This window comes from Lissotriton helveticus, chromosome 2_1, assembly GCF_964261635.1.
Source record: "Lissotriton helveticus chromosome 2_1, aLisHel1.1, whole genome shotgun sequence".
NCBI lineage: Eukaryota > Metazoa > Chordata > Amphibia > Caudata > Salamandridae > Lissotriton > Lissotriton helveticus.
Genome location: NC_136059.1, coordinates 1947916154 through 1947942468, shown reverse-complemented (window position 1 = coordinate 1947942468; position 26315 = coordinate 1947916154). Strand labels below are relative to the sequence as shown.

Below are 26315 nucleotides of genomic sequence, written 5' to 3'. Positions count from 1 at the left end.
GTGCCCGGAAGAGATACAGGATCTGTGGTAGTACCGTCATCTTCAGCGCCGCTATCCTGCCTAGCCACGATATCGTCCCCTTGCTCCACCTCCCCAGTTCCTCTTTCACTTTCTTGCCTAGCGTCTCGTAATTAACCGCCACCATCGCCGACAGCGTGGGAGCCAGCAGGATACCTAAATAAGGCACGTGGTTCCGCGACCACCTTAGCGGGAACCGCCTCTGCAACTCTCGTCTCGTCCCAGGCGTCAGGGAGACATCCAACGCCGTGGATTTCCCCATATTCATCTTAAACCCAGCCGCTCCCGCGAAAGCCTCGAGCTCTGCCATACACGCGGGTAAAGCCCGCAGCGGATCCTCTAGTGTAAAAATAACATCGTCCGCATATAAGCTGACCGTGTGGGTATAACCTCCCATCCGCACCCCAGTGGCATCTGGGTTTTGTCTCACTCTCTGGGCAAAGGGCTCCATATAGAGGGCGAAAAGGAGAGGGGATAGTGGGCATCCCTGTCTCGTGCCGTGTTCAATATAGAAGCGCTTCGATCCACAGCCATTGACACGCACCGTTGCCAACGGGAACTTATAACAATTAAAGACCATGCATCTGAATTTCTCCCCTATGCCCATTCGAGTCATCACCTGCTCAAGATACGGCCAGTGCACCCGGTCAAACGCTTTTTCGGCGTCGACCAAAAGGAGCATCCTTTCCCCAGGGATCCGCGAAGCTTTTTCCAGTATGTGTACCAACCTCTTGGTATTATCCACCGTTTGCCTGCCGGGTACAAAGCCGGACTGGTCCGGTTCAATCAGTCCGGGGAGATACTGCGCCAATCTCGCAGCTAGGATCCCGTCTAGATTTTAAGATCGACGTTCAGGAGGGAAATCGGTCTGTAGGAGCCACACTGGGCCCTGTCCTTCCCTGGTTTGGGTATTACTGACACTGTGGCTTGAGGAGATCCGATGGGATAGCACCGGGACAGTCGAAAGAGTTAAACAGCTTGGTCAAAATAGGAGCTAAAGTAGTGCAAAAAGTCCTATAGAAAAGGGTGGTGTATCCATCCGGTCCCGGGGCTTTCCCGAGTTTTAGCCTAGCGATCGCTGCGATAACCTCTTCTATCCTAATCTCTCGGTCCAGGTAGTCGGTTTGTATTTGAGCTAGGGATGGGAGAGTCACTGAGTCAAGGTATTCATCAGGGTCCCCAGTCGTTGTGCCGTCCTCCGCATAGAGCTCAGAGTAGAACTGTCGAAAAGCCTCGGCTATTTCGACGTCTTCTGTAACCGTGCGCCCTCCTGTCACCGTAAGTTCTTTGACTCGACGGCATTGGTGTGCTATTCTGAGCTTAGCCGCTAGTAACCGGCCACAACGATCCCCTCCGGTATAATATGCGTGTTTCAGACGGAGAGCCGCATATTCAGCTCTGTCTAGGTCCAGAGACGACAAGAGTTTTCTCGCTGCCTTCAGTTGTTTCCAAATTCTAGGAGCCCCCGTTCGCCGATGCACCTGTTCTAATTCCCTGACCTTTTGCGTGAGTTCTTCCCGTTTAACTTTCCTCTCTTTATTTTCGGTCGCCGATATCTTCATGAATTCTCCCCGTAGAACCGCCTTAAGCGCTCCCCATTGAGTCGCCAATGTAGTGTCGGGGTTAGAGTTATGTAGTTGAAAGTCAGTCACCGCCTCGGTGATACGTTGCACCACAACCTTTTTGTGTAAAAGAGTGTCTCGAAGACGCCAGACTCCACGCCGAACTGGGGTCGACGGGGGTAGGAAGGTCCCCGAGACTGGTGCATGATCTGATAGGGAGATGACCCCTACTTCGGAGGCGGTGGCCACGTCCCGCACCGGTCCAGAGACCAACAGATAGTCCAGCCGAGCATATGTTTTGTGTGCGTGCGAGAAATAGGAGTAGTCCCTATCTGTGGGGTGAAATCCCCTCCAAAGATCGTGCATATCGAATTCAGCCAGTTGTGTTTTCAGAGTGTGTGACAGTTCCCCGGTCTGTGGAAAGCGCTGCGCTGATCTGTCTAGTGAGGAATCAAACACCAGGTTCAGGTCCCCCCCCAGAATGAGATGCCTGTCGGGAGATGCTGTGACATCTATCAGTGTAGCATGAAGGAAGTGGTCCTGACGCTCGTTTGGGCAGTAAACCGACCCTACCGTGAATTGCAGAGGCCCCAACTTAAATCTGTATGCCAGCATCCTCCCTTTTTGCTCTGCCAATTTGTGTAGCACTTCACCTTTAAAGGATTTAGATACCAAGATCGCTACTCCCGCCGTTTTAGTGGTATTGGAGGAAAAGAACTGTGTAGGGAAGGAGCGGGACCGTAACCTATGACAGTCACCAGCCAGCAGGTGCGTTTCTTGTAGCAGACAGATGTCTGCCTGTGAGGCCTCCAACAAGGAAAGAATTGCCCTACGTTTTGTGGGATTGTTTAGCCCTTTCACATTCAAAGTCACTACCTTCAATCCCGCCATACCAGATTAATGTAACCTACCAGCATCTGTCGATCAAGAGCAGGAAGCGCCAAGCCTACTCCCGGATTGGTCTGTGAGTTCTGGCTAATCTGAGTGAACATGACAGAAGCACCGGACAGAGCTTCCCCGAACTCCCCCCTCCCGGATCCCAAGGCCCCCAACCCCCAACTCCCCGACCCCCTCCCTCCCTTCCCCCTAACCCCAACTCGAACCCCAAACGGACCCTTCCAACCCATCCCTCTCAACCTTCCGTAGTCCAAATAGTCCCAGGCCTGCCCTCACCGGACAAGTGTGGGGTGAATTACCTTCGTGGGCGACTTGCCACAAGCACTCCTCCCTCGCCGTCCCGCGCCCGCCCCCCCCCAAAGCCAGCTCCATCAGTAATGCATTGTCATTCTCCCCCCGGAGCCACATTATGCGGTTAGCGCCACTTCGTCCCCAACCACCGAGGTCTCGGTCGCTGTTCGAACTGCTTCTGCCATCTCAGCTCTGATCGTGGGCGAACTCGGTCTCTGTGAGGTACTCTGTGTCCTGCGTCTCGAGACCCTCCGCCAACCTCCATTAGTTGAGTTCCTCCTCCGTGGCGTGGACGAATCCTCCTCCCCTGCTGTGATCCCTAATACTTCACAGACGTCTTGAAGAGACCGCAGCTGGTGCGACCCTCCATTCCATCGGAATATGAGGCGAAAAGGGTGCCCCCATGAGTAGGGCGTATCATGTTGTCTCAGGAAGTCTGTTGCAATCTTAAATGCTCTGCGCTTTTGGAGCGTGGTCGCAGCCAGGTCTTGATACAGCGCCACTTGGTGACTTCTAAATGTTATTGTCTGTTGCTTCCTTGCTTCGTACATAATCCGCTCCTTTAGTGGAAAATCGGGAAGGAAAGCCAATACATCCGGTGGGGGCCCTGTTGTACGCTGTTGCGGGCCTACTCTGTGACCCCTATCTATCCTAATGGGGAAATCTGTAGGTTCGCCAATGACGGTGCGGAACAGTTCCTGCAGATAGGCCACTATGCCGGAGGTCTCTTCTGTGGACGGCACTCCCCGGACCCTAATGTTGTTCCGTCTTGATCTGTTTTCCAGATCCTCATTATGCTGTTGAAGATCTATGTGTTGGTCTCTGAGGCGGAGTACCTCCTGCTGTAAGTGCGTAATCTCTTCGTCCTGTCTTTGCGTGGAGCTCTCAACTGCATCCACCCTCTCCCCGAGTCCATCCACCTCTCTGCGTAGTTCCCGTACTTCACCGGCCACTTCCTTTTTTAACTCTTGAAAGTCTTCCCGCAATGTCCCGAAAAGTGATTCCAAAAAGGATCTGGTGACCGGGGGCTCTCCGCTGCTACCCCCTTGAGATCCGCTCGCGCCACCCGACTGTGATGAGGTCTTGTCTCCTTTACCAGGTGGTTTATTGAGCATTTCGGTGAGCGTGCGGTTACTTCCTTTGCCGCCCTTCTGCCCGGCCATCTTTCTTACTGCTCCGCAGCTCGTGTGCCACCTGCAGCAGGCCCCAGCCAATTCGTCACCCGACCAGGCCCGTACCTCTGGCGTGAGTCTTCGGGAGCCTCCGGTACGTAGCCCTGCCCCAGACGGCTACCGTGACACAAGGCCGAGCCCTCGAAAGGCCCAGACTGGCCACGTGTCAGGTGTGATTCGGTCTCAGCTGTATGTTCTGTGATGGCTTCAGATGCGCGTAGTAGCCAGGCCCGGGCCCACAGACCGCCCGGCCCGATCGCAGTGTGGGAGCACCGCCGTGACAGCCGCCACCACTGCTTCACCCTGCTCTGCGAGCGTTTCCTCTACCCAGATTAGGCGGGCCACCCCTGTCGCAGGCGCCGCAAGGCCTCAGCCGCTCAGGACCAGCGCTCCACTGTCTCAATATGCGCTACACCATTCGAGGGATCCCCCCTCACCTCTAATGTCTGCGCACCCAGGGGGAGCTCTGCGCCACTCAGTCACTGTCCCCAGGGTGCTTCTCCTTCCCGGTTGCGCTCAAGTTACCAGGTGCCGCTGCGTTTTCCAATCCACCCCGGTGCAATATGCCGCAAGCTATCGCTCCGCTCAGGGCAAATCGTAACCCCTCTGGGGGCTCCGCATCCAAATCCTCTCACCCAGCCCGCACCTCACCTCCTCTGCTGAAGTCGTGGGGGAAGGGGAAGGCGCTGTCCGGGGCTCGGCACCAAACCGTCCGTCTCCGACGTGCCGGCCTGCACCACTCCGTCCCCCAAGTGCGATCCACAGGGCGCCAAGGATCCTCACTTTTGCGACTGACCACTCAAGGGGAGCCCCTCCCGGTCCCTTCTCCGCTCTCCGGGGCAGCGTCCCCCATCTGGCCCTGCTTCGTAGGCCCGGTGCCGCCGCGGTGCCAGTTCCACTCTGGTGTTGCGCTCCACAAACTCCGGCTCTTCTCGAGGTCAATCCGCAATGCCCCTGGGCGCTCCGCTCTCTCCTCGGCACCCTGAGGCGCTCCTCACCGCGTCTGCCGGATCGTGGGGGGGAATTATGCCCAGGGCCCGGTTCCGTCACACTCCGGCCTCGATATCCCAGACCAGTACCGCTTCAGCTCCTGGGTGCAGGCCGCCGATCGTCGGCGATCTTCCCGACAGAACTCGCCACCCCACTGGCGCCGCCTCTCTGGCGCACTCAGCCGTCCGCCTTTTCCAGCTAGGCCGCAGCCGCGGCCTCGCGTAGTCCCTGGGCCGGGACCGAGCCCCCCTCTCCTCCGGGAAACCGGTCAGCGGTCATCCAGTCCAGGCTCACTGTGCCGGCGGGTCGCTAATGCTCCTCCGCACCCCTCCGGACCTTCCGCCAGTACCCGCAACTGCACCAGTGCGGCCTCGTCAGCGGTCCCGGCCTGCGTCCTCTCCCGGCCCGGCCGCAGCCGCGGCCTCGATTAGTCTCGGGGGCGGGCTTGGGGCTCACCGCACTATTCACGGTCCGACCAGCTCACTCCGGTCCTAGACCGTCGGCACCGCTGGTTCATCTACAGGTGGCTGCAGCCCAGCAGATCTCCCCTCGCAGCCCCCAGGGTCCGCGCTATCGTCAGCCGGGCCTCCAGTCGGCTTTGCTCCACCACCACCGCTCGGGGTTTCAGCAGCCAGGTCCACCGCACCCGACACTGCGACCGACGGGGAAACCGGAGCTCCACTCAGCTGCGTCCCTGTGCTCTCCCGACCACACCCGGTCCTCCGGGCCGATTGGGGGGGAGAAAAGCGTGAATTCAGGGCTCAGGGCCTAGGCGGGCGCGGGAGCTCGGGAAGAACACGTCCGTTCACTCCGCCATCTTGGCCACGCCCCCTGGCATCGCTTTTAAATGGTAGCTGAGTGACGGATCATTCCTAATGAAACTTTGAACAACTTAAAAAAATTGCAGCATTCAGTTTTGCAATGCATAGTTAGATTCAACTTAACTGATCTATTAATATAAATTCGGTTTAGCATAGCCCACCTTTTAGCTTTCTTAACTTTTGTATCTGCCTTTGAGAACCTGACATTTAACAGTGTGTTCAGATTAAATGTGGTATATGCTAAAGAACCCCCGTCTTTTTAGTAATGCTGTATGAAAATGTATTTGTTTTGTTACTTACTATGTGTAAAAAGGGTATTTGATAGCCGTGCTACCTTTTTGCTTATTTATTTCAGATAATGCTGTGCTTTTCCAACGGAAATCATTATGATATTGTGTATCCTGCATCATACACTGAGAATGCGGCTTTATGCCAATGTAAGTACCCTATTTGTTTTAAACATATATTTAAATTTATTATTGGTCAGCTTAACCTTTAACAATTACTGAACATAGTGGCTCGATGCAAAAGTCTCCTGCAGCTAGGTTTCCCATGTATAATATATTCACGGGCAGAGGATCATTTTGTATCAACCCTCAGATTGTGGTTCTTCTGGATGATCTGTGTGAGTGGCCTGGGGTACGTAATCCATATAGTGCTGCACTATATTCTTTCCCCCTCAGTTCCTCTATTTTGGCTTCAAGTCATGTATGTTGCATTAGGTCGATTTCCCTTTGTGAGGCTCATTCACGTTCTTGTGGAGCCAACCTTTTTTGAGCCAATATGAACATATAGATGTTTTTCCTGTCCATATATAAGTACTAGCACACTTTCCTTAGCAATTATTTCCACTCTTTGTTTAGTCATTCACTTTTGTCATGAAAACTGTGATGTCTGTGTCCAGATCATGCCAGTCTACATATCCTCCTTATTATTGCATCTGGTACAATGGTCGGTGCAATTACTGTTGGGTTGTTTAAAGTGTTTTTGGGGTAAATTGGTGCTGCCTCAGAAATTTGTATTGTATATGTTTGTGGGCCCATAGTGTCCCGTTCTTGCCTTCTGTATTAGCCATTGCTGTAAAACTGTAAAAATGAGTTTTCAAGAAGTAGTAGTTTGGCTGGAAAAAATCTTTATCAGGGAGAGCTTTAAATGAGGTTGTCGTGTTACACTCTGCTATCTTAGTTGAATTTTTTGGGGGGAATTTGTTTTGTATTTTTGTTTAGTGTTGAGTTCATTGACATTGTTGATATTTCTTAGGAAAAGCACAGCCTTCTATTTTTATCTGAAGGCATCTCAAAAATAATAATTTGAAGAGTGGCAAACAAAAATTGTAAACAAAAGAGAAATAGTGAATGTGTACAGTCAGTGTTGCCTAAGAGCAAGAATCCAGCTTGAGAGTACTTATTCCATATTCTAACACTGTTATGTTGTCTAACTAATTGTATCCTCGAGCTTGCTAGGGAGCCACTTTTTAGCCACTCAAGAAAAAAAAAGCCACTTCATAAAGGCACTTATGAGTATGTGCAGTAGTAATCCTGTAGTATTATTTCACCTATTCAACGGTGCCTTTGTGATAGGCTCCACAATCTTTAAGCTAATCTTTAAATTAATGTTTTGTTACTTCGCTTTTAATTATCACTCTTTTGTCTTGCATGAAGACCATTTTCAATACTTGTCTGCAGTAAAAACTATTTACAAAAACATTTATAACAATTTTATATCTTACAGATATAATTTATAACTATAACACAAAATCGTAAATACCTTTGTGATTTGGCCCCACATTTAAGCTAATTCTAAATGTATGTTTTGGTTTTGCTGGCTGTTTTATAATGATCACTCTTTTGTCCCACACAAAAATTATTTTTCATATGTCTTTGTTTTCCAAACAGCGTCTGTAATCAGTTATTTCAATAGTCTTATGTCAACAAGCATGTTCATTGAGCTTGTCTTCTCTAATGGAATCAATACACCAAACCTTAAACTAGAGACCCTTTGGAAAACTAGGCAGAATTCGAAGCAATTCAGAACTGTCTTATTGTGCCACATTAATCAAAATACCTTACTCCTTTCTCATTAATGTTACATATTATAAGGCCAATTGAGTTTATGAAAGATTCTCTAGTTGCTTCTGCACTTAAAGGGTACACCACTTATTTCAGTAACAAAAACATTTCTCACACTCCAGCGATATGATCACTTAATGCTTTTCATAATCTGTTCACATAATTTGATCTTCTTATCTGCCCCCAGCTTTGCTTTCATTGTAATAAAAAGTAACTTTTACCAACGCAGTATTAATCTGCAGCATGTGTAGGTTTTGATCACGTTTTACTGTGGATCGCTATATCATCCCTTAAATCCATAATGCACTAGGACACAGTCTCGACATTAGATTGTTTTGTTCCGGAATCAGGTTTGGACGTGTATTGAGTGCACCATTCTGCCGTGAAGCACTGAATGCCTTTTTTGACACCGAAGGACTAGGGCTCAGTTGGTGAAAATGACAAGTGGTTTGGGGTGAGGGAAATGGAGAAGAATTTTTATTCTTTAAGTTAATTAAAACCACAACAATACACTTGTTAGTACATTAAAAAAGAACTGAAGTAAAAAATGATTTTAATAAATCCTAAAAAAGGTCATAGTTTATTTTTTTGACAATTATCAGCTCTATATAAGATGTCATAAATCAATTAATTAATCTCTTAATAATATAGTACGGTTTTCAAAAGTTCATGATTGACGGCTAATTAGACCCAAGCATTAATTTACACTTAATCAACTGTGCAAGAGAGAATGTTTTTCTGGACGACCTTGCCCTGCTCTCCATTATTTTAATATACAAAATTCTTACTCAGGACCAATCGGTCTTATTTGATTGTAAGGTGCAATACTGAAGATTTATTTTTTTGTAGTACATTTGCGTGTGCAGAGGGGAACTTTATTAGTTGACAGTTCAGTGAGATGTCTGTTGGATCCAAGCTTGCTATAATTGCGGATCTGCATGTCCTTATACCTCTTGTGTTCATCGCATGTTTAAAAAAACGGCTCGTGCTTGTGATAGTTTAGGACAAGCAAGACCCCCTTTTTTAAAACATGCGATGAACACCAGAGGTAAATGGAGAATACACCTTTTAAATTCTGCCCTTAGTGTGGCCAGACCAGCACCGGTCTAAAACTTCTGTTTGCCGCAGCTTATCTCAACACCAAAGAGCAGTGTCCAGGAGCACCATACCTTGACTAAGGATTTGCTTTTGAAAAAGCCTTGACTGTCAGGAGCACTGTTAGAAATGGGGGTCTCTAGTTGGTAATGGTTTGCACCTTTTTCCAAGTAGGGATCCTTCTTTCTAGTCAGGGTAAGGGAAATACACTTCTAAAATAACCCCTGCTCACCCACATGGTAGCTTTTTTTTTTTTTGCAGAGTTTTATATAGCGTGAACTAGAACCGAACCGAATCAGTTATCAGAACGCTTTACATAGCACCAGTTACGTTACATGAGGACACACTTTCATTTTAGGCACGGGGAGATTAAGTGATTTGCCCAGAATCACAGGGGTTTTTTGGCGTCGTTACCGAGACTTGAACCCAGATCCCCAGGTCCGAGGTCGAGCGCCTTAGCCGTTAGGCCAACCCCTCTCCCCTCGAGCTTGGCCCGAGCAGACCGGCTTATCTCAGAAGCAGTTTGTCAAGCATTCATGCATGCATGTATACAATAACACAGTGAAAATGCTACAAATGGACAACTCACCAGTTTAGAAAAATAAGTAAAACTTTATCTTAACCAAACAATACCAAAAATGACAAACATCCACAATACAATATTGTTAAAATAGTTACTTTGCAAGAAAACCTTTAAATTGCAGAAATAGCTGAGAAACACAATTCTTACCAGTCGGTAGTTCCATCCGGGGTGTCTAACAATTCCAGCTGACCGTGTCGGTGCGAAGACAGACTCAAAAACAGTGCCTTTCTTCTCCGTATATTCCATCAACTGTAGTAAGTCCCTCCTATACGTCCTCAGTGGACCCCAGCCAATTCCGTCTCGGAATTGCCCCATACAAGTCACCACAGTCGGGTTTCAATACCTGGGCATCTTTATCACCTCGAACCAGAAACTCTGATTCGAACGGAACCTTCTCCCGCCACTACAAAGATTGAAGCGAGATATAACAAGTTGGAATACACTCCCACTCTACCTGTTGGGCAGAGCAGCACTCTTTAAGATGATGTCCCTGCCTCGCTTCCTCTATGCACTGCAGAACTCCCTAGATCCAGTTCCTGCAAGCTACTTCAGAGATATAGAGGGCCTTCAAAGAGATTTGCTATGGATTGGAAAACTGAGAATAGCATTGGCCAAGCTAATACTCAGCTGGTATGATGGAGGCATCGGCCTTCCCGACCTCAAAAGGTATTATTGGGCTTCACATCTTGCAGCAATAAACCACTGTAATTATAGCCGCCCAGATGACCCGGGCTAATGCCATGGACAGGTGGGAATTACAATAGGGTGTTGTACTCAAAACCTCACAAACATCACCTAACAGGGCCGACCGGCCACTCTGTCCAGGTTTGGCACGCAGCAAGTAGAAGTTTGTGGTGGGGGCAGACACTGAAACTCGCCACCCTTATAAGGGGTTCGACAAGTGGGATCTGATCGGGATCTCGAAGATGGGGGACTTGTGGGTGAAAGGTGACATGAACATGTTTGTCTCCCTGCAACAGGAACACGAACTAGCCAATTCAGAATTCTTTAGATACTTACAGGTTCGGCACGCACTGCAGACACACCTGCCCAAAGGGTCCTTTCCCCAGAATACTCTCCACTCGAAGACAGATTTCTAGATTACTACCTACCAGAGAAAGCCATTTCACTGACATGCAAGTAATTGATCAACAACACGTCAGACCCCCTCCAACACATGAGGGAGAAATGGGAAGGAGACGGTTTAGAAATAGATAAGGAGTGGCAGATAGCAGTCGCCTCCCTAGGGAGGTGGCAATCTCGGCACGCCTGAGATTAGTTCAACTCAAAATCCTACACCGTATATATATCACGGGACCATGTCTGGTCCTTATGAGGAAATTGGAAGCGGGAGACTGTAGAAGACAATGCGGCAGTGAGGGCACTTTCATACACACATTATGGGAATGTGACCACATGCAGCCATTCTGGAGCAAAATACACGACATAATTAGTGAAATATTAGGCCTCACCATTCGTCTCGAAGCAAAAAGAGATGCCTTCTAAACATATGGGAGCCAACGGATCTAAATGGTAAGAGCAAGCTATGGGTCACTCTAGGGTTCATGTTAGTAAAGAGAAATATAGCACAGCTATGGGGAGCCACACACCCATCCAAAATAGCAGCATGAAGAAAGACCTAGATTGGTGTATGTTAAAGACGGTTTACGTTGCTCGGGGCTGCACCAAAAATTGGTTCCAAGTCTGCCACGCAAAGACTGAATACAGAGGAAATATCTGTACCCCGCCAAGCTGTGACCTCCCTGATGACCCTCCCTCTCCATAAAATGTAAACAATGACGAATCACTGAGTTCTACCTGTCTGAAAAATTGATTATCCATATCATATTGTTTTCATACCTCTTGAGTGGTGTATGATTAGGGCTCCCAGTTTTCCGTTTTTACGGATTTTTACATATAAATACAGACGGAAATCTATATTTTCTTTGTCTGTATTTATATGTAGAAACGGTAAAATACTAGAAAACTTTGCCGCGCTGCCATGCTCGAATCCAGAGTTCTCCCCAGGCCGCCTTCCTGCTGCTGGAAATTCCTTCCCGGGCACACACACAGCCGCATGCATCAGAGTACTTCACAGGTCTTTTGAAAGACCATTTACTTGTTAATGAGGCTTTAATGTTCTTTCACCCCATGCTGTAGCCTCCCCCAACGCCCCTGAGTCCTCCTGTCCCAGGCCCCTTACAGTGCACGTTTTAAGCACTTCAATTCACAGTGCTGCAGCAGCACATCCTGGCACTCAGCTTTTTTAAACTACGAGAACATTTTACTCAAGGGCGTTCAGAAGTAAGGTGAGATGTCAGGGGCACGGGAGTATTGCTTTCAGTAGAAAATATATCTCGCACAGGTAAACCTCATTTGTGCAGGTCTTCTATTTTCTTATCGTGCCAGTCTTAAGCGGGAGAGATGATCATGAAAAATCGTGACAGCAGATAAATAGGGCTGATGGGAAGCTCTTCAAACTCTGAACTTGTTTTCTAGTTTTCATCTATTAATTCCATTTTTGACAGGAGCAAATTCCGACAGTCTCTGCACTGTATTTGTATATTCCCTTTTATACCAGCTCATGTATACATTTTTTTTTGTTGCAAAGGGCACGTGACAAGATGGCTTCTGTGCACAGGAAAGCGTACTACCTCGTATTGACTATCGAAAGGAGAGAGAGAAGACCCTGTTCTGTAAACGCTAGCTTCATCTTCTGTTAACAGACAGGAATATTCTATCGCTTTTCTCGCTGTGTTTCTCCACCAGAATATTACAAATAATTCAAGGCTAGGCTTTGGGAGGAATTTGTAGACGTGAGAGCTGCAAGTCTGAAACACGTTTTCTTAACTACCGTTTAATGAAGAGTAAACAGGATGGCACCCTCGACTTGACGACGAAAAATCGGACACATTTTATAGAAAATTAAACACAGCGTGCCACATAACAACTGCTGCTGTTCTGCAATTATTCTGACGCAAAAACATTCAGTTATCATCGTCACTCGAAATGTAAAAAACATAAGGAAAATGACTATCCTTTAGTAGGCTTACGCTATCATTTTACCTTAATCACGGTGAGAGAGGCATTTTGCATTTCTTTATTTTTTTCCATTTAATCAGGAGTGGTGCCCTTTTACTTCACTTGATGAAATCCCACACCCATTGACCCAATACTAAAAAAATATTCCTTTTCTTTTCAATCTATTTTGATACTTTGAGGTTGTTCTATTTTAGCCTGGGGACCTTGGATAGGGCATCTGTTCTGTTAACCAGCATCAGGTAATTTTTCACCTGAGGTGTTCTGTCTATATTTTAAATTTGAAAGGAAACCTTGATGTGATGAAGCATTTCATGAGGCAGATCAAATGCAGTTATTCTGCCACCTACAAAATATGACTGGTTCAATTTGTCAAAAAATGGCCATCTGCTGTGGAATCTTAATTTCACACAGCATTCTGTCTGTGGTTGAGAATTATCATTTTTTGGCACAGCTTCATATGTTCATGCCCTTCGAACTTTGCTGTGGGTGTGAAAAAACATGGATGGAGTGGAATAAGAGACAATTTATTCTGCTCGCTGGGATCACCCAAGAGTGGTTTAGCATCTATTTTCAGTTGGTAAACCTTAAACTGAAATAGTACCTTTGAGGGCACGTGGCGTGTAGCTTGGGATCTATCTATCTGTCTGTCTATCTACACATAAACACACCACCACCAATAGAGGTAACCTAACCTTACGTACTTTCTGTGTGAAAACCATAGACATTTGAAGGCAGATTTCTTGCTGGCTTTAGATGGAAATACAGAAGCGCTGGCACATGTTTGCTTCTGATAAGTGCTCGTACTCTATCCTAAAGTGTTTTTATAGCAGAACTGTGATGCACAGGTACTCTCCTTTTCAAATTACTCAGTACCGGACCATTTAAAGCACTGCTAAAGCCACAACAAATCGCTAGTTTAAGTGAGCGCATGTGTGCATTGTCAACATAAATAAATGTGGAAAAATACTAGCTGTATCATCTTCTTTTACTTGTGGCAAAAATAAATGTGGATAAATACACAAAAAATGGCCAAAAAATAAATATGGATAAATACAGACGGAAATTGCAAAAAAATAAATACCATAAAACCGGGAGCCCTATGTATGATTAGCTATTGATTCACTATGTTTAATAAAAAGAATTATTAAAAAAAAAAAAAGAAAGAAAAAAACAGTGCCTTTCTCATTTTGGCCGGCACGTTGGTATGAGCCAGTCCAGGCAACCGTCACGGTTGCATTGCAAAATGGAAGTGGTGCAGGGTGTGGTGCCCTCTCGATGCGGTGCAGGCAGCAGCTCAGTGATGATCGTCCAGACTGCATCGGTGAGGCCAAGGCCTATGGTGCAGGGTGAGGCGGTGCTGGCAGGCTGCGTTGCAGGACGATGTACCGGTCAGGCAGCAGCGGTGTTGGTGAAGTCCAGGCAGGGTGAAGCGGGCGGATGCCAACAGGGCGCGGTGTGAGCAACGGCTTGGTGGCGATCGTCAAGATGGTGTCGGTGAGAGCAAGGACGCGGTGCAAAGTGCGGCGGTGCCTTCTGCTGGGCTTTCAGGATATGGAATCCTGCAAGGGACTCTATGACCGAACTGGTTGCCCTATTCTTCTTCTGCTGCGACTGAAACCAGCGATTCCAGAGACGGTGCCCAGAAGAATGGTGAGGTCTTTCCTGTTCCTGAGACCTCTTGTACAGGGGGCAAGCTCAACTTCAAGCCCTTGGAGACACTTTGCAAGTAGGATACACACGCAGTTCCTCTACTTGGTAGAAACAGCCACTGCAAGCCAACCTCAGACAGCACACACACAAAGGGGCTGTACTCCTCATCCAGTTTCGTCCAGCTCTTCTCCTTGGCATAGGCTCCTCTTGATTTCTAGAAGTAGTCTAATGTTCAGGGGTCTGGACCCCAACTCTTATAGTCCATTTATCTTTGTTCTCTGGTGTCAGAGAGGCTCTGTGCTTAGTCAAAACGAGTTCTGTCCTCTATGGTGCAGCTTCTCGCCAAGAGGTGGAGACTGTATTGTGTAAGGCAGACCAGGTCTATTCAGGTGCAAGGAAATCTCTCCCCCTACTCTAAATGCAGCCCAGGTCTATTCAGACCAGCCCTGACTCATTCAGGAAAGGCAGGACACGCATCAAGCCCCCTCCCCCCTCGTGGCCGTCTGAGAGAATGCACATCCCCAGCACCTGTCATTCAAAAGCCAGACAGTCAATCCACAAACCAGTAGAGGCTCACAGAAAGGCGAAGCAAGAAAATACCCACTTTCTAAAAGTGGTATTTTCAAACACACAATTTAAAAATCATCTTCACTAAAAGATGCATTTTTAGATTCCGAGTTCAGGCATACTAAACTCCATCTTTCCATCTTGCCCCACTGGAAAGTTATATTTATAAGATGTTATAAAAAACACTCCCATTCTATCCTATGGGACAGATAGCCTTTCAAGAGTGAAAGACGAAATTGCTGGTATTTCACTATCCGGACATGCCACACACATCAGGGGTGTCCTACCTTTTACAAACACTGCACCCTTCCCACAGGGGTACCTTTGGCCTATCTTAGGGGTGACTCACATGTTAAACAAGCATTGACATAGCCAATAGGTTTTGCCTTTGGGACCTTATAAGTGTGTATCCAAGCAGTACATTGCCAGCTTTCCCCGTGCTGGCTGTCAAATCCAATACTGACCTGATAAAAAGGCAATTTATGGAACCTATATACAAGAGAGGGCGGCGAATGAATGGAATAGGGAATGTATAAACCTGCATTAAACTAAACTGGCTCTGAAGGCAGCGCTGTGCACCCACAAGTGGCAAGACAGCGTAAAGAAAAAGAAGTGCACTAAAAGAAAATATATGCCCACTACTGGAAGGATCTTTGTAGCAGGGGCGGCCGCCAGGTCAGGAACATAACAGACACAAGGTGGGTCAAAAGTCCACTATTTACCAACCAAAGCAGTGGACTGTTTATGGGCAGATCAAGCAACCGATCAAAAAGAGCTGGGTGTGTTTAATGCCAACAGAAGGATTACATCATGCCTCGCAGAGCGGCGCATGCACGCTACCTCTAGGCTTTACCGAAAAAATGTACTCCATGGAAAGACGAAACACTGCTTCTGACACCATTTACTGGTCTAACTACATACATTGGTTTATTATTAATGATGATCACAGCCTTACTTGCAAATAAAAACCTATAATTAAAGTTTGCTGAAGGAGAATTGGGCCCTAAGTAATAATATTCCCACTACCCCTCCCTTGTGACAGCCCTGGCCTGAGTTCAACAGCTTGGAATACTGAGTAGGAGGCACTGAAGAACATTTCTTGTGTGAAACGAATAAGTTAATTACCTTTGCTAACACTATTTCTTTGGATATTCTCTCTAACCACAGAACTTCGCCTGTAGCATATTCACAGGCACCGGACTATCCACACAAACGTACAAAAATGATACTGTGGGAGGAACTTCAATACATACATTTGTGGTGTGCAAAGTTGGAGTTTAATACAATGACACTGAGAGCTATGTTTTTTAGCATCCACTCCCCCAGGACGTCAACAGAATGAAAGCCTCCATACTCACTTGCAGGGTATTTTAGAACTGCACTCCAGAAGAACATGCCAAGAGCATTCCGCCATCATAAGAAATAACTGACAGGAAGGACATAACCGCACAGGAAGGATTGGTAATCTTGAAGTTCATTTACATGTGGAACAAGCATGCTTCAGCATTGTTAGGTGAGTTCCTGCTGTACCATTTCATAATGCCACCAAAATGATGTCAAACCAAGTCTCCCATGAGCCTGAGGCATGCAGCTTCGTAGTTTCTTTTGGTGAGGCACCAAAGCACGTCGTGCCATCAGTAGGAGAAAATCACTGAAGAAAATAGTGCTGAAAGACTAGAGAAGACGTACTGTGCAACAACCGAAGTGAAGGTTCCAGTCGCCATGGGAGGTACAAATAACGAGGAGGCGGTACTAAGGAGGGACTAACAAGCCTATTGACAAATCAGAAACTTTCATTCAGAACCGACAATGACACAAGCAAATGGCAAATATGGGCGGAGAGTGGGTGGGGCTTCTATACGCTACTCCACCGCAACAAGTGTCTCAGAGCAGCGCATGCGCGCTGGCTCTAGGCTCGACCTCAAAAGGGAAGGTTAGGGCCTCACAAGTGGGTGCACTTGCCAGGTTGACATGGCAGTTCAAACTGCACACATGAACTGCAATGGTAGGTCTGAGTTACATTTACAGGCTGCTCGTGTGGGTGGCACAATCCGTGCTGCAGGCCCACTAGCATTTGATTTACAGGCCCTGGGCACACACAGTGCACTGTACTAGGGATTTACCAGTAAATCAACTATGCCAAGCATGAAATCACCAATCCATAATTATTTACTGGGAGATCGTGTGCACCTTAGCGCTGAAACAGAAGGACAAAAAGTCTGGGGATAAACCCACTGGACAAGCCAGGCCTAACAAGCACTTGTTAGAATCAAGACTTATTTGGCCCTGAAAGGCAGTTTTAATGCCGGAAATCCCTTGAGGTTGATGCCCGGAAGCTCGGATCCAACAGTCTGATGACATCCCTCTGATATGGATCCATCAAAGTCAAGCATAATTTTCACAGGCAGTACACCAGCTTCTTCTCAGGAAGAGGGTGAACATCCAAATGCAAGGCATTGTACAATATTCTTTGACCTTGAGTGGTAAGACACTTGCACGTCCTCTTTCATCAACTCAAAGTCTACTTAAAAGAGGAAATTTACCTTTGAGGAAGCAATTTTGGAAAAATGAAAGTAATTCCATAGAAAATGAGGAATCGCCCAGTCCTGCTCACACCACAAGTCTAGGTCTTATTGGATAACTCTCATTCTGATTCTGATTAAGACCATTTTTCTCATCCACTGACATCTTATCAGGAGCCAAGTTATAATGGTGATCAGGGTAATGCTTGGCATGATTACTGGGTGTGGACGGTACATTCCTAGAACCTTATTCTGTGACCCCCTCGCCATCAGATGATGCCACGGCTCATCATTATGTTGGCGCAACAGCACATTATAAAGTTCTGATGCATGTGGAAGACAAAGGGAATGATTTTGTAACAGCAACTCTATGCAAAACTAATCGCTCTTCTCAGTCCCATACTCTTCTAAAAATCATGCTTAAACTTCAAACACCCCTTCAGGTTCAGGGGCAGGTGGGTTACTCTCCAGGTGGAGAAAATATTTAAACCCCCACCACAAATCCCTCTCTTTGTTTGTAGACATGTCATACCAGACCCCCTATTAGTTGACCCTGCGTGCAAGAGAGCACTCATGCAGGCATATGAGATATGCCACCTCCAAATAAGGAGAGTAAGAAAATGGGCGACAGGCAAAAGGGTCACCTTGGGAGCTGCCACACAGTGGCATTGCAAACTACTCCATGGCATTACTAGCAAGAGCAACCAGTGGAACGAGATGGAGGAGTTTCTTAAACACATCCCCGATGCCTACAGGAAGAAATTGTTCTGGAAGGGAAAGTTATCTGGAATTTCAACATCCATCGTGCTTCGGATCGCGTACATACAACATCCATGCAAGTAAGTCCAGGCCTTCTACTCCACCACCACACTTGGCTTAGAGTTTCAGGCTTTAGACGAAAGGGTGATCAATAAATGCCTCATTGGCTTGTCTTTTGGTGATCAACATCTCTTTCATCCCCAGGTAGATTTGATGCTGAAGAAAATAAAAAAAACGTACCAGAATGGAAAAGTCTATGGCCGTGCTACAGCACCGGCACTTTACAACAGTTTTTGAAGGCAACAATCTAGGACCGCTCCAAAGGGGGTTCCTCTGCCCTGCTCTGCCAAGTACCACACATCAGGCATTAGACGAACGCATTTCTGTGTGGTGAGCCGCATCAGTGCACTGAAATGCATTGTCACTCATTTATAACGCCTCTTTAGCTGTCAAGCTGGATCGCTGTTTAAGTATCACTTAAACTGTACAGAGGTCTTAGCTGGCAGCCATGCGCTGCTGTGGCAGGCTTGGGGGCTGGCTCAGGCAGCTCATCTGGCCTGGGCTGGCTACAATTTTTAACCAAGTAACCAGCAAAGTCACTGATGTCACATCTCATTATTGTATTTGCCCAATCTACAGCCAGGAAACGCACATACAAAACAAAGATTAAATGAAGTATTTAAAGTATTAAAAGGAGGGGGAAAGCCTCTGGTAACGAAATACAGTTACACAGAGTATGCATGTGAGGCTAAAAGTGTTTGTAAGCAGACATCAAGGGAGCAAAAAGTAGATCTCACTACCAAGACAGTGGAAGGACACAGAAGTACATTGGGCATATTTTAGAGACGGTCACAATTAACAGAAGAGGACATGGCAAAATGCGCTGACCATCGAACAGAAACAAAAAATGCTAACAGACCTGCCTCCGGTGAGAGACAAGATTTTTTAAGCAAAAAATGTGTCTATTTTACGTGTGTGAAATATTCCACTAAAAGACCACCAGTAAGCCCATCAGTAGGTTGATCACTGTATGTAAGGCTGTGACTGAATTATACTAGGTGATTCAAATGTAGAACATGGGAGGAAACCCAGAGCAAAAAAATCACTGAGGCGAAATGGGACAAGACACGGGGCTACTCAAAACTGGTCTGAAGAATGCCACGTCCAAATACACACTTTTTATCTATCTGCATCAGAAGTATATTGGGCCGCGCCAGTGACGGTCTGGTGACTCTGGTCAGTGGTGACAGAAATAGTGTCACTCATAGTGATTGAAATGTCACTCATAATTACTCTGAAATTATGAAAATATCACACATAGGCAATCTGAAACCTTGGCAGCTATGTGTCCCAGTGAAGAAAGTACCAGCCACAACAGTTGTCCTTACAAGAATACCTGTAGTCTAAGCAGGGGCAATATCTACAAGAATGCTTCTGTGGAAATTAACAAGGTAAAGAATGGGGTGCCCATAGGACAATTTGGTCAATTACCAGCTGTTCATTCCTGATAATCTAATCACTTTTGTGGAAAGACTGCAGATGTACTTGTCACTATGGCAACCTCAGAAGAATGGGGACCTTCCATCATTAAACAAGACTGTATCTAGAATCCCACTCTTCTCTCAGTTATTATATCACCACACCTGTACAGAGTGACCCCAGAGCATTACATGCTTCTGCTCAAGGAGGTCCAAGTACTACTAAAAAAAGGCAGCCATTGAGAGTGTCCCTTCACAACATCAAGGGATAGGGAAGTACTCGCTCTACTTTCTCATTGTAAAGAACTATAAGACTCTGGCCCATCCTCTATTTCCAAGCGCTGCAACACATCTAGTTATTCCAAAATGACTACCCTTCAGGGTGTCATCCCTCTTCTTCAACACGGAGGTCTGCAATCAGCCCTTGTTCTCAGGTGCACCTACTTCCACCTCCACAAACTCATTAATCCTGCATACGGCCAGAACATAAGGTGTGGTTAGTGTAGCTTATTACTAGTTCAGCACAACATCTCAAAGGGTGTTTATCAAATCTGTGGTGGTGGAGGAAGCACATCTATCGTGATGTCATGTGCATGTCTTTCCATATTTGGACAACTAGCTGATAAAGAGAAGCAGCCATTAAGCTTACACTCAGCAGACAATCAGAAAGAATTGCATCTTTGTCCCCAACAAATACAAGCTCTCCTGGGAGCCAGCCTCCATGCAGTGGCGGGCAAAGACTGCTCCAGTCCTGAGAGCATGATGGCATTTCAAAGACTGCTTCCCATTTACCTGACATTGCATACTCTGATAGTGTGATGGCTTCTTTACACATAAGTTATACATACGCCTGCTTCTGGATTGCCTGTCCAGGCAGTGGTCACATGGTGGCGTTGGTAGAGCCCGGTGTTCAGCACAAAGTGCAATTGTGGAATCCAAGAATGCATTAACGGTCAGGTTGTTTGTCAACCGACAAGTGCAAGTTCCTGTATTAATCCTCACCATTTAGAGTCAGTGGTCTCCTCAGGAATGTCTTCTTCACATCACTGTGTTGGAATTCAAGGCCATCCAGCTAACCTTTTGAGCGTTTATGGCTCATCTTCGCAGCAAATTAATTCTTATTTGAAAAGACAACACCGCAGTGATGTATTACAGAAACTGGGGCAAGCAGTCACCTCAGCTGTCTCAGATAGCACAAAACGTTTTCTATTGGTCTACATTCCCTCAAGTGTATTTGCTGTTAGAACATCTCCCAAGAATGGACAGTGACTTTGCAGACCTACTCAAAGGGAGTCCACACCAAATAAACAAATGGGTACTCAACCCAAGGGTGCTCAATCAGCACTTCTAGCATTGGGGCATGCCATTAGATGACTTGTCTGCCACTCATGAAAATACTAAAACTTTTCGTCCAGTTATCATCTGCTGTCCCTGGGCAATGCTCAGTGGTATTTGCCTACTCCCCTGCCCCCACTTTTACTAATCCCACATGTGATCAGGGAATTAGGCAAACCCATATATTGCTCATTCTCAGTAGTTCAAACTTGATAAGACAAATCTGCTCACTCTGCTTCTCAATATGTCCATCTGCCCGAGAAACTGCGGCCGCGTCCAGATATTCTCATCACACACAAAGAGCAGTTGCTGCGTCTGGATCCCAAGTCGGTAAATCCTGTGGTTTGTCATCGGAGATCCTAGAATCGGGATAATTATACCTCCCAGATAAGGTTATGCAAATCTTGAGGAAAGCCAGGAAACCTGCAACTCACACTTATTATGCTACCACAGGGAAGCAGTTTGTACATACTCCGATTGACACATACAGCCAATAAAAGTAACATTCCAAAGCATATTTTGTTACTTATTACACCTACAAAGGTCAGGCCTAGCCTGTTTTGCTATCGGGGTGCATTTAGCAGCAGTTGTGGAATAACAACTAAATATACGTTGTAAGACTATTTTCAAAATATCAGTCATTAAGCATTTATGTACGGATTAAGAGTCATTCTCCTTAGATTTCCACTTGTTCCTTCATGGAACCTTAATATTGCCCTTTGTAGTGTTAAAGGACCTTCCATTGAGCCCCTCTATTCATGCCCACTACAGTTTTTTACTTGGCAGGTGTCTTTCCTTGTTGCCATAACTTTCATGTTTACGGTTAGTGAAATACAAGCATTGTCAATGAAAGAACTATTTACTCAAGTTCACAAACTGCTGCAAATGGGAAATGTTACTTACCTTTAATAATCCGTTTCCAGTTTAGAGTGCCATAGATTCATATGCACTCTAGCCTCTTCCCTGATTTTTGAGTTTGCATAACACGTGTAACATTGTACAAGTTTAAATGCTATTTAGTAAATTATTCCAGTTCTCAGACATTTTGGTGCTTCGCTTCTTCACTCTTACACTTACCGATTGTGGAAAAACAGAAGGGGAGACTTTCGTGGTGTATCGTGGTTATACTTATGAAAGAAAGAACTTTTTGGGAGAAAAACAAGTTGAAATATTCTGAGCCCAACACAAGATAGGAGGGGTGTATGTGCAGAGTATGTGAGCTGCAGCACCACAAACAAAAAACTGAATGTTACAGGTAAGTAACTAACTTTTTGATTCTCGAAGCAATACAGTGTTTCATGCAATAATCTTTATTCAGTGACTGCTGGTTTGTGCTTGGAAACTTTCCTACAGTTGTATATCTGTTTTACTGCTCATTTTTGGAGGACATTCTATTTTCTACCCCTGTCACAGAAGAGGATCTTTCTGTGAAAATACAAAGGGTCTCAATCTTCTTAAATGTCCTTTCTTCTCAAAGACCAGACATTTCGCTTTGTAAGTTCTCAACATGCCACGTTTAGCCATTAATAAGCATCTCCTTGTTGGCATTCCTCCATGGGCTACGACTTGCCTAATGTGGTCAGGGACATTGGCCCTGCTCAGCATCAAGTGATGAAATGATTTTAACTGAGGTTTGTTTTGTTTTCAGATAACTGATATACATGTCTGTAAATATTCACTGTCTTTTTGGAGCAGGTGTATTATCTTGCACAATCTCTTGCAAAACTTCTTAGACCCCCAACAATTCACTCTTCCAATGGATTGACCTATTATGATACAGTTCTGTTGAACCCCCTCTGATAGACCTATATTGTCATAATCTTTGAATTTAAGGATCTATCTTGTTTTGTAGCCCATTTCCTCAGAATTCGACCAAACTCGGTATTGGCCTAGAAATGTTATTCTGCCTCTGGCCAGACATTTTAGTCCTTACTCCAACTCCCACGATCCATCACTGGGGATTCAAAGACCAACAGTGAGTGACCGTGATTTGGACCCCATGTCTTTTTACCTGTGGACTTAGTAGAGGGAGACTAGAGCCCCTCTGTAACCCCCATTAATTCCCTGGGGTCCTTAGTGTTCTGACTCCCACAAGCATGAATATGTTTGGTTTGTGTGAACATGGCAGTTGGGACAAAACGGTGGTTTCTCAAATGAGTGTCAGTCCTTGCAAATTTTAACTTTTTTCAGTCAGACATCTTGTATTGGTTTTTTAAGTGGATCCTTTGAAGTTTTTCTGATGCCTTGCTTGTTGGTCAACTATGCATCCAGGCAGCTGTTGACAGTTCCCTCTAGCCTGTCATCCAATGCAACAGTGAATGGCCTTGAAAGTGACAATTTGACCTCTGCTTTGCTGAAGGGCTCACATTTAAACAAATAATACACTTGATTATGCCTTGGGTTCTGCCAGGGCCAACACCTTTGGATAAACACTGGTCCCCTGAAAAGAGCATGATGTATTCACTCTTCCTTAGAGAGCATACAAGTCAGCTGAGATGGTTATGTATCAGGCCTGGGACTGCGCCCCCCAGATTGGCATTTAGTCTGAAGGACCGGAGTAAACACCTCATGCTATTGTGCTCTCAAGGGGGAGGAAGAACTGGGATACTGTGACTGAAACAATCCTGAGGACAAGTACCAAGACCCATTAGAGACTGCCCCCTTCCTATATGTAGCACCTAATAGGGGAAAACATGAGCTTTCAGGGCCTGTTGATGGTTACCTAAGACCTGTGAGGAGGATTGTCTTCTTGCGAGCCAGACTAAGACCAAAGATCAACAGATGAGCATTAGCGTCCACTTAGCCTTGCAAGCTTGTGCACTTGCACTGTGATCTGGCAAGTAGTCAGTAGTAATCCTTTCCCAGAGCTGGTGACAGACACAACATCTGTAACCTAGGGTGTGTTGATCATATATGACTTAAGGGGTACAACGTGCTTCTCTGTATTCTCTCATGATTAAACTCCCATTAATCTTCTGGAATTCCTATAGCTGTTTTTTTTAACCCTTTTATAACCTGGGCCTCTGGCTGGAAGTTCCGGATAGGGGAACTACGAACCATTAGTTTCTAATGAATCCTCTGCTTTAGGAGTTGGTGTCATCCCAGCATATTCTGTGAAGAAACCTTGTTGCAGTGAGTGCCCCCCAATCTGTGTGTGCCATGTCGCCTCAGAATCTTGAATAAGCTGGTAGATTCTGAGATAAATACAGGTGCCCTTTGGTTCCAACTGTGCAATAGTGACCTGCACTTCAGCTCTGCTTAGCCTCCTGGAACCAGCACTGTGAGCTACTATGGCACTAATCTGGCCGTTCACTCTATGATTCCTCCCCTGTGCCTGTCTCCATTACCTGAAGATCAGAGACTTCTGAGCACCAGACAGGCCTTGAATTCACATTGTGCAGGGTGGCCCCTTTTGTGGAGCAGCAGGATCCACTGTATTTATTTTGTTCCATTTCGAGTTGGTGTTGGGAGCGATTGCTGGAGTGGCATTGACCAGCCCATCTTTGCTGTCCGGCAGTGGACGAACAGCGGTTGTGCTGAAGCAATTCATTGATGGGTCCCATAGATCAATATCCCAGTATCTTCGGACGTGTCTCCAATCCAAGTAGAGTATTGCTGATATGATCATTGTCATACACTCACACTAAACTGTTTACTGACTAATCAGTTACTCAAGTCATAGGATACCTTTAGTGAGGTGATACCTTAGATTCAGAAGGTGCTAGGACCTTAAAGTTTTTATGCCCTATCCTTTCTGGTTATAAATACTCCTCTTCCTTATTAAGCTAATAACACTGAACGTTGAACATTACCACGTGTGATAATCCACACTGTAACTGTCCCAAACCTCTACCAGTTCCACGGAGTAAACCTTAACTGTTTGCAGAAGCATCATTTGGTGGGCCAAGTAGGCAGAGTTTTAGTTAACTTTAATATTGACTAATATTTTTCATTGCAGTAAAACCAGAGCCCATTCAACTTCAGTGACCAACAATTTCACTTATTTAAGATAAAGCACAGTAGTTACTGCCTACCCAAGGTCTGACACAGTAACACCCAGGCATGGCATAAGACATATCATAAACTGGGGGTGGAGGCAGAAGTCCAATATGAAATGTGTACAACTAATAGTTAATAGTTGTAGGCTGAATCGTCATTTTTATTTTTTTGTTCCCAGCTATTCTTTATGAAATGCTGTATGAGAAAGTTTTGTCAACAGATGTGAGCAAAATAATTTTGGATCTGGTTGACACTGATGTAGCAAAGGAGCAGAGTATTTGCAGTGATGAAGATTCCGAATCTGATGCTGAAGATGCAAGCCGGTAAGGACAATATCTAAGACATAAAGTAAACATTTGTCAAGATTAATATAATTTATTATTTCTTATTTTTAATTGCTTTTCCCTATTCTTCTTTTGTGTTTCTTGTTGGAAAGTTTTTGTTTGTGCTTTAATTTGGTGTTACTTAATTTTAGTACTTTCTCAGCCAACCTGTGTCTGAATACTCAGTGATAAACTTTAATGTCATCTGCTAACGTTTAGCATCTCTCCAACTCTCTGCATGCCATACATTCCTTGAAACTATAGAAAATATGTTTTGGGGCCTTTTAAAAGAATAACTCTCACCAAATAAGTTGTGTATAAAATTAAAGAGAGCTAACATTTAGCAAATTTGATTTGTATCAAATTGAGTGGTGTAGAATAGACTGTCCAATTTAGGTCTATGAATAGGACGCGTTGCTCAAAGCCAGGTTTTCCAGATAGCTCTACAGCAAGTAAATAAGTTCCATGTAGATTAATTGTATGTAAGCTATCGATCCAGCCCTCCTAAACCTGCAATGGGCACCCATGTTTTTTAAGGGTCTTTTGTGCTCAAGAATCATAATTCTCAGTCGACCTATGATGGCATTCATTGTAAAGTGAATTCTAGTACTTGAATTTCATGTTCTTTTAAAATACGATTAGATAAATTTCACAAGCTTTGCTTTGACCTGACACAAAAAACAGTTCTGCAGCTCGAGAGTGAAGAATATATATATATTTTTTGTGTGTGTGTGTGAGAGAGAGAGAGAGAGAGAGAGAGAGAGAGAGGTGTAGGTAGGTAGGTGTGGCAGTAGACAATATGCAACATGAATAGGGCCAATAAACACAGTGGGTGGGTTTGTGCCACATAGTGACAGCTCTGCAGTTTGCATTCTCGCTCGATGGCCATGTGTGTGTATGTCCTTTCTTCTGGGCCTCCGCACCGAAACTGTAGTTGTCTTGTTGACTTCACCCTTGTGCTTCTGTACCGAACTATCCCCACCCCCCTGTGCCTGGAACTAGTCCTTATTTCCTGAGTTCCCCAAGGCATAGCCATGCAACCAGAGAAATGTGGTCAAGGCTACAAAATCGCTTGATTAGTTGAAGCTGGTTCTGCCTGCTGCCAGTGGATAGGTAGAAAAAGAGACCATCTCCGCCGATTC

General features: G+C 45.6%; 1 protein-coding gene across 1 annotated transcript in view; it reads left to right on the top strand.

Moving 5' to 3' along the window:
- The window catches only part of OTUD4 (OTU deubiquitinase 4), a 442490-nt gene that overhangs the window by 126297 nt on the left and 289878 nt on the right, over positions 1-26315 (top strand). Inside the window, exons 6-7 of the mRNA XM_078676880.1 lie at positions 6107-6188; positions 25029-25173. Coding sequence (XP_078533006.1) covers positions 6107-6188; positions 25029-25173 — 227 coding nt within the window. The remainder of the gene's footprint in view (positions 1-6106; positions 6189-25028; positions 25174-26315) is intronic.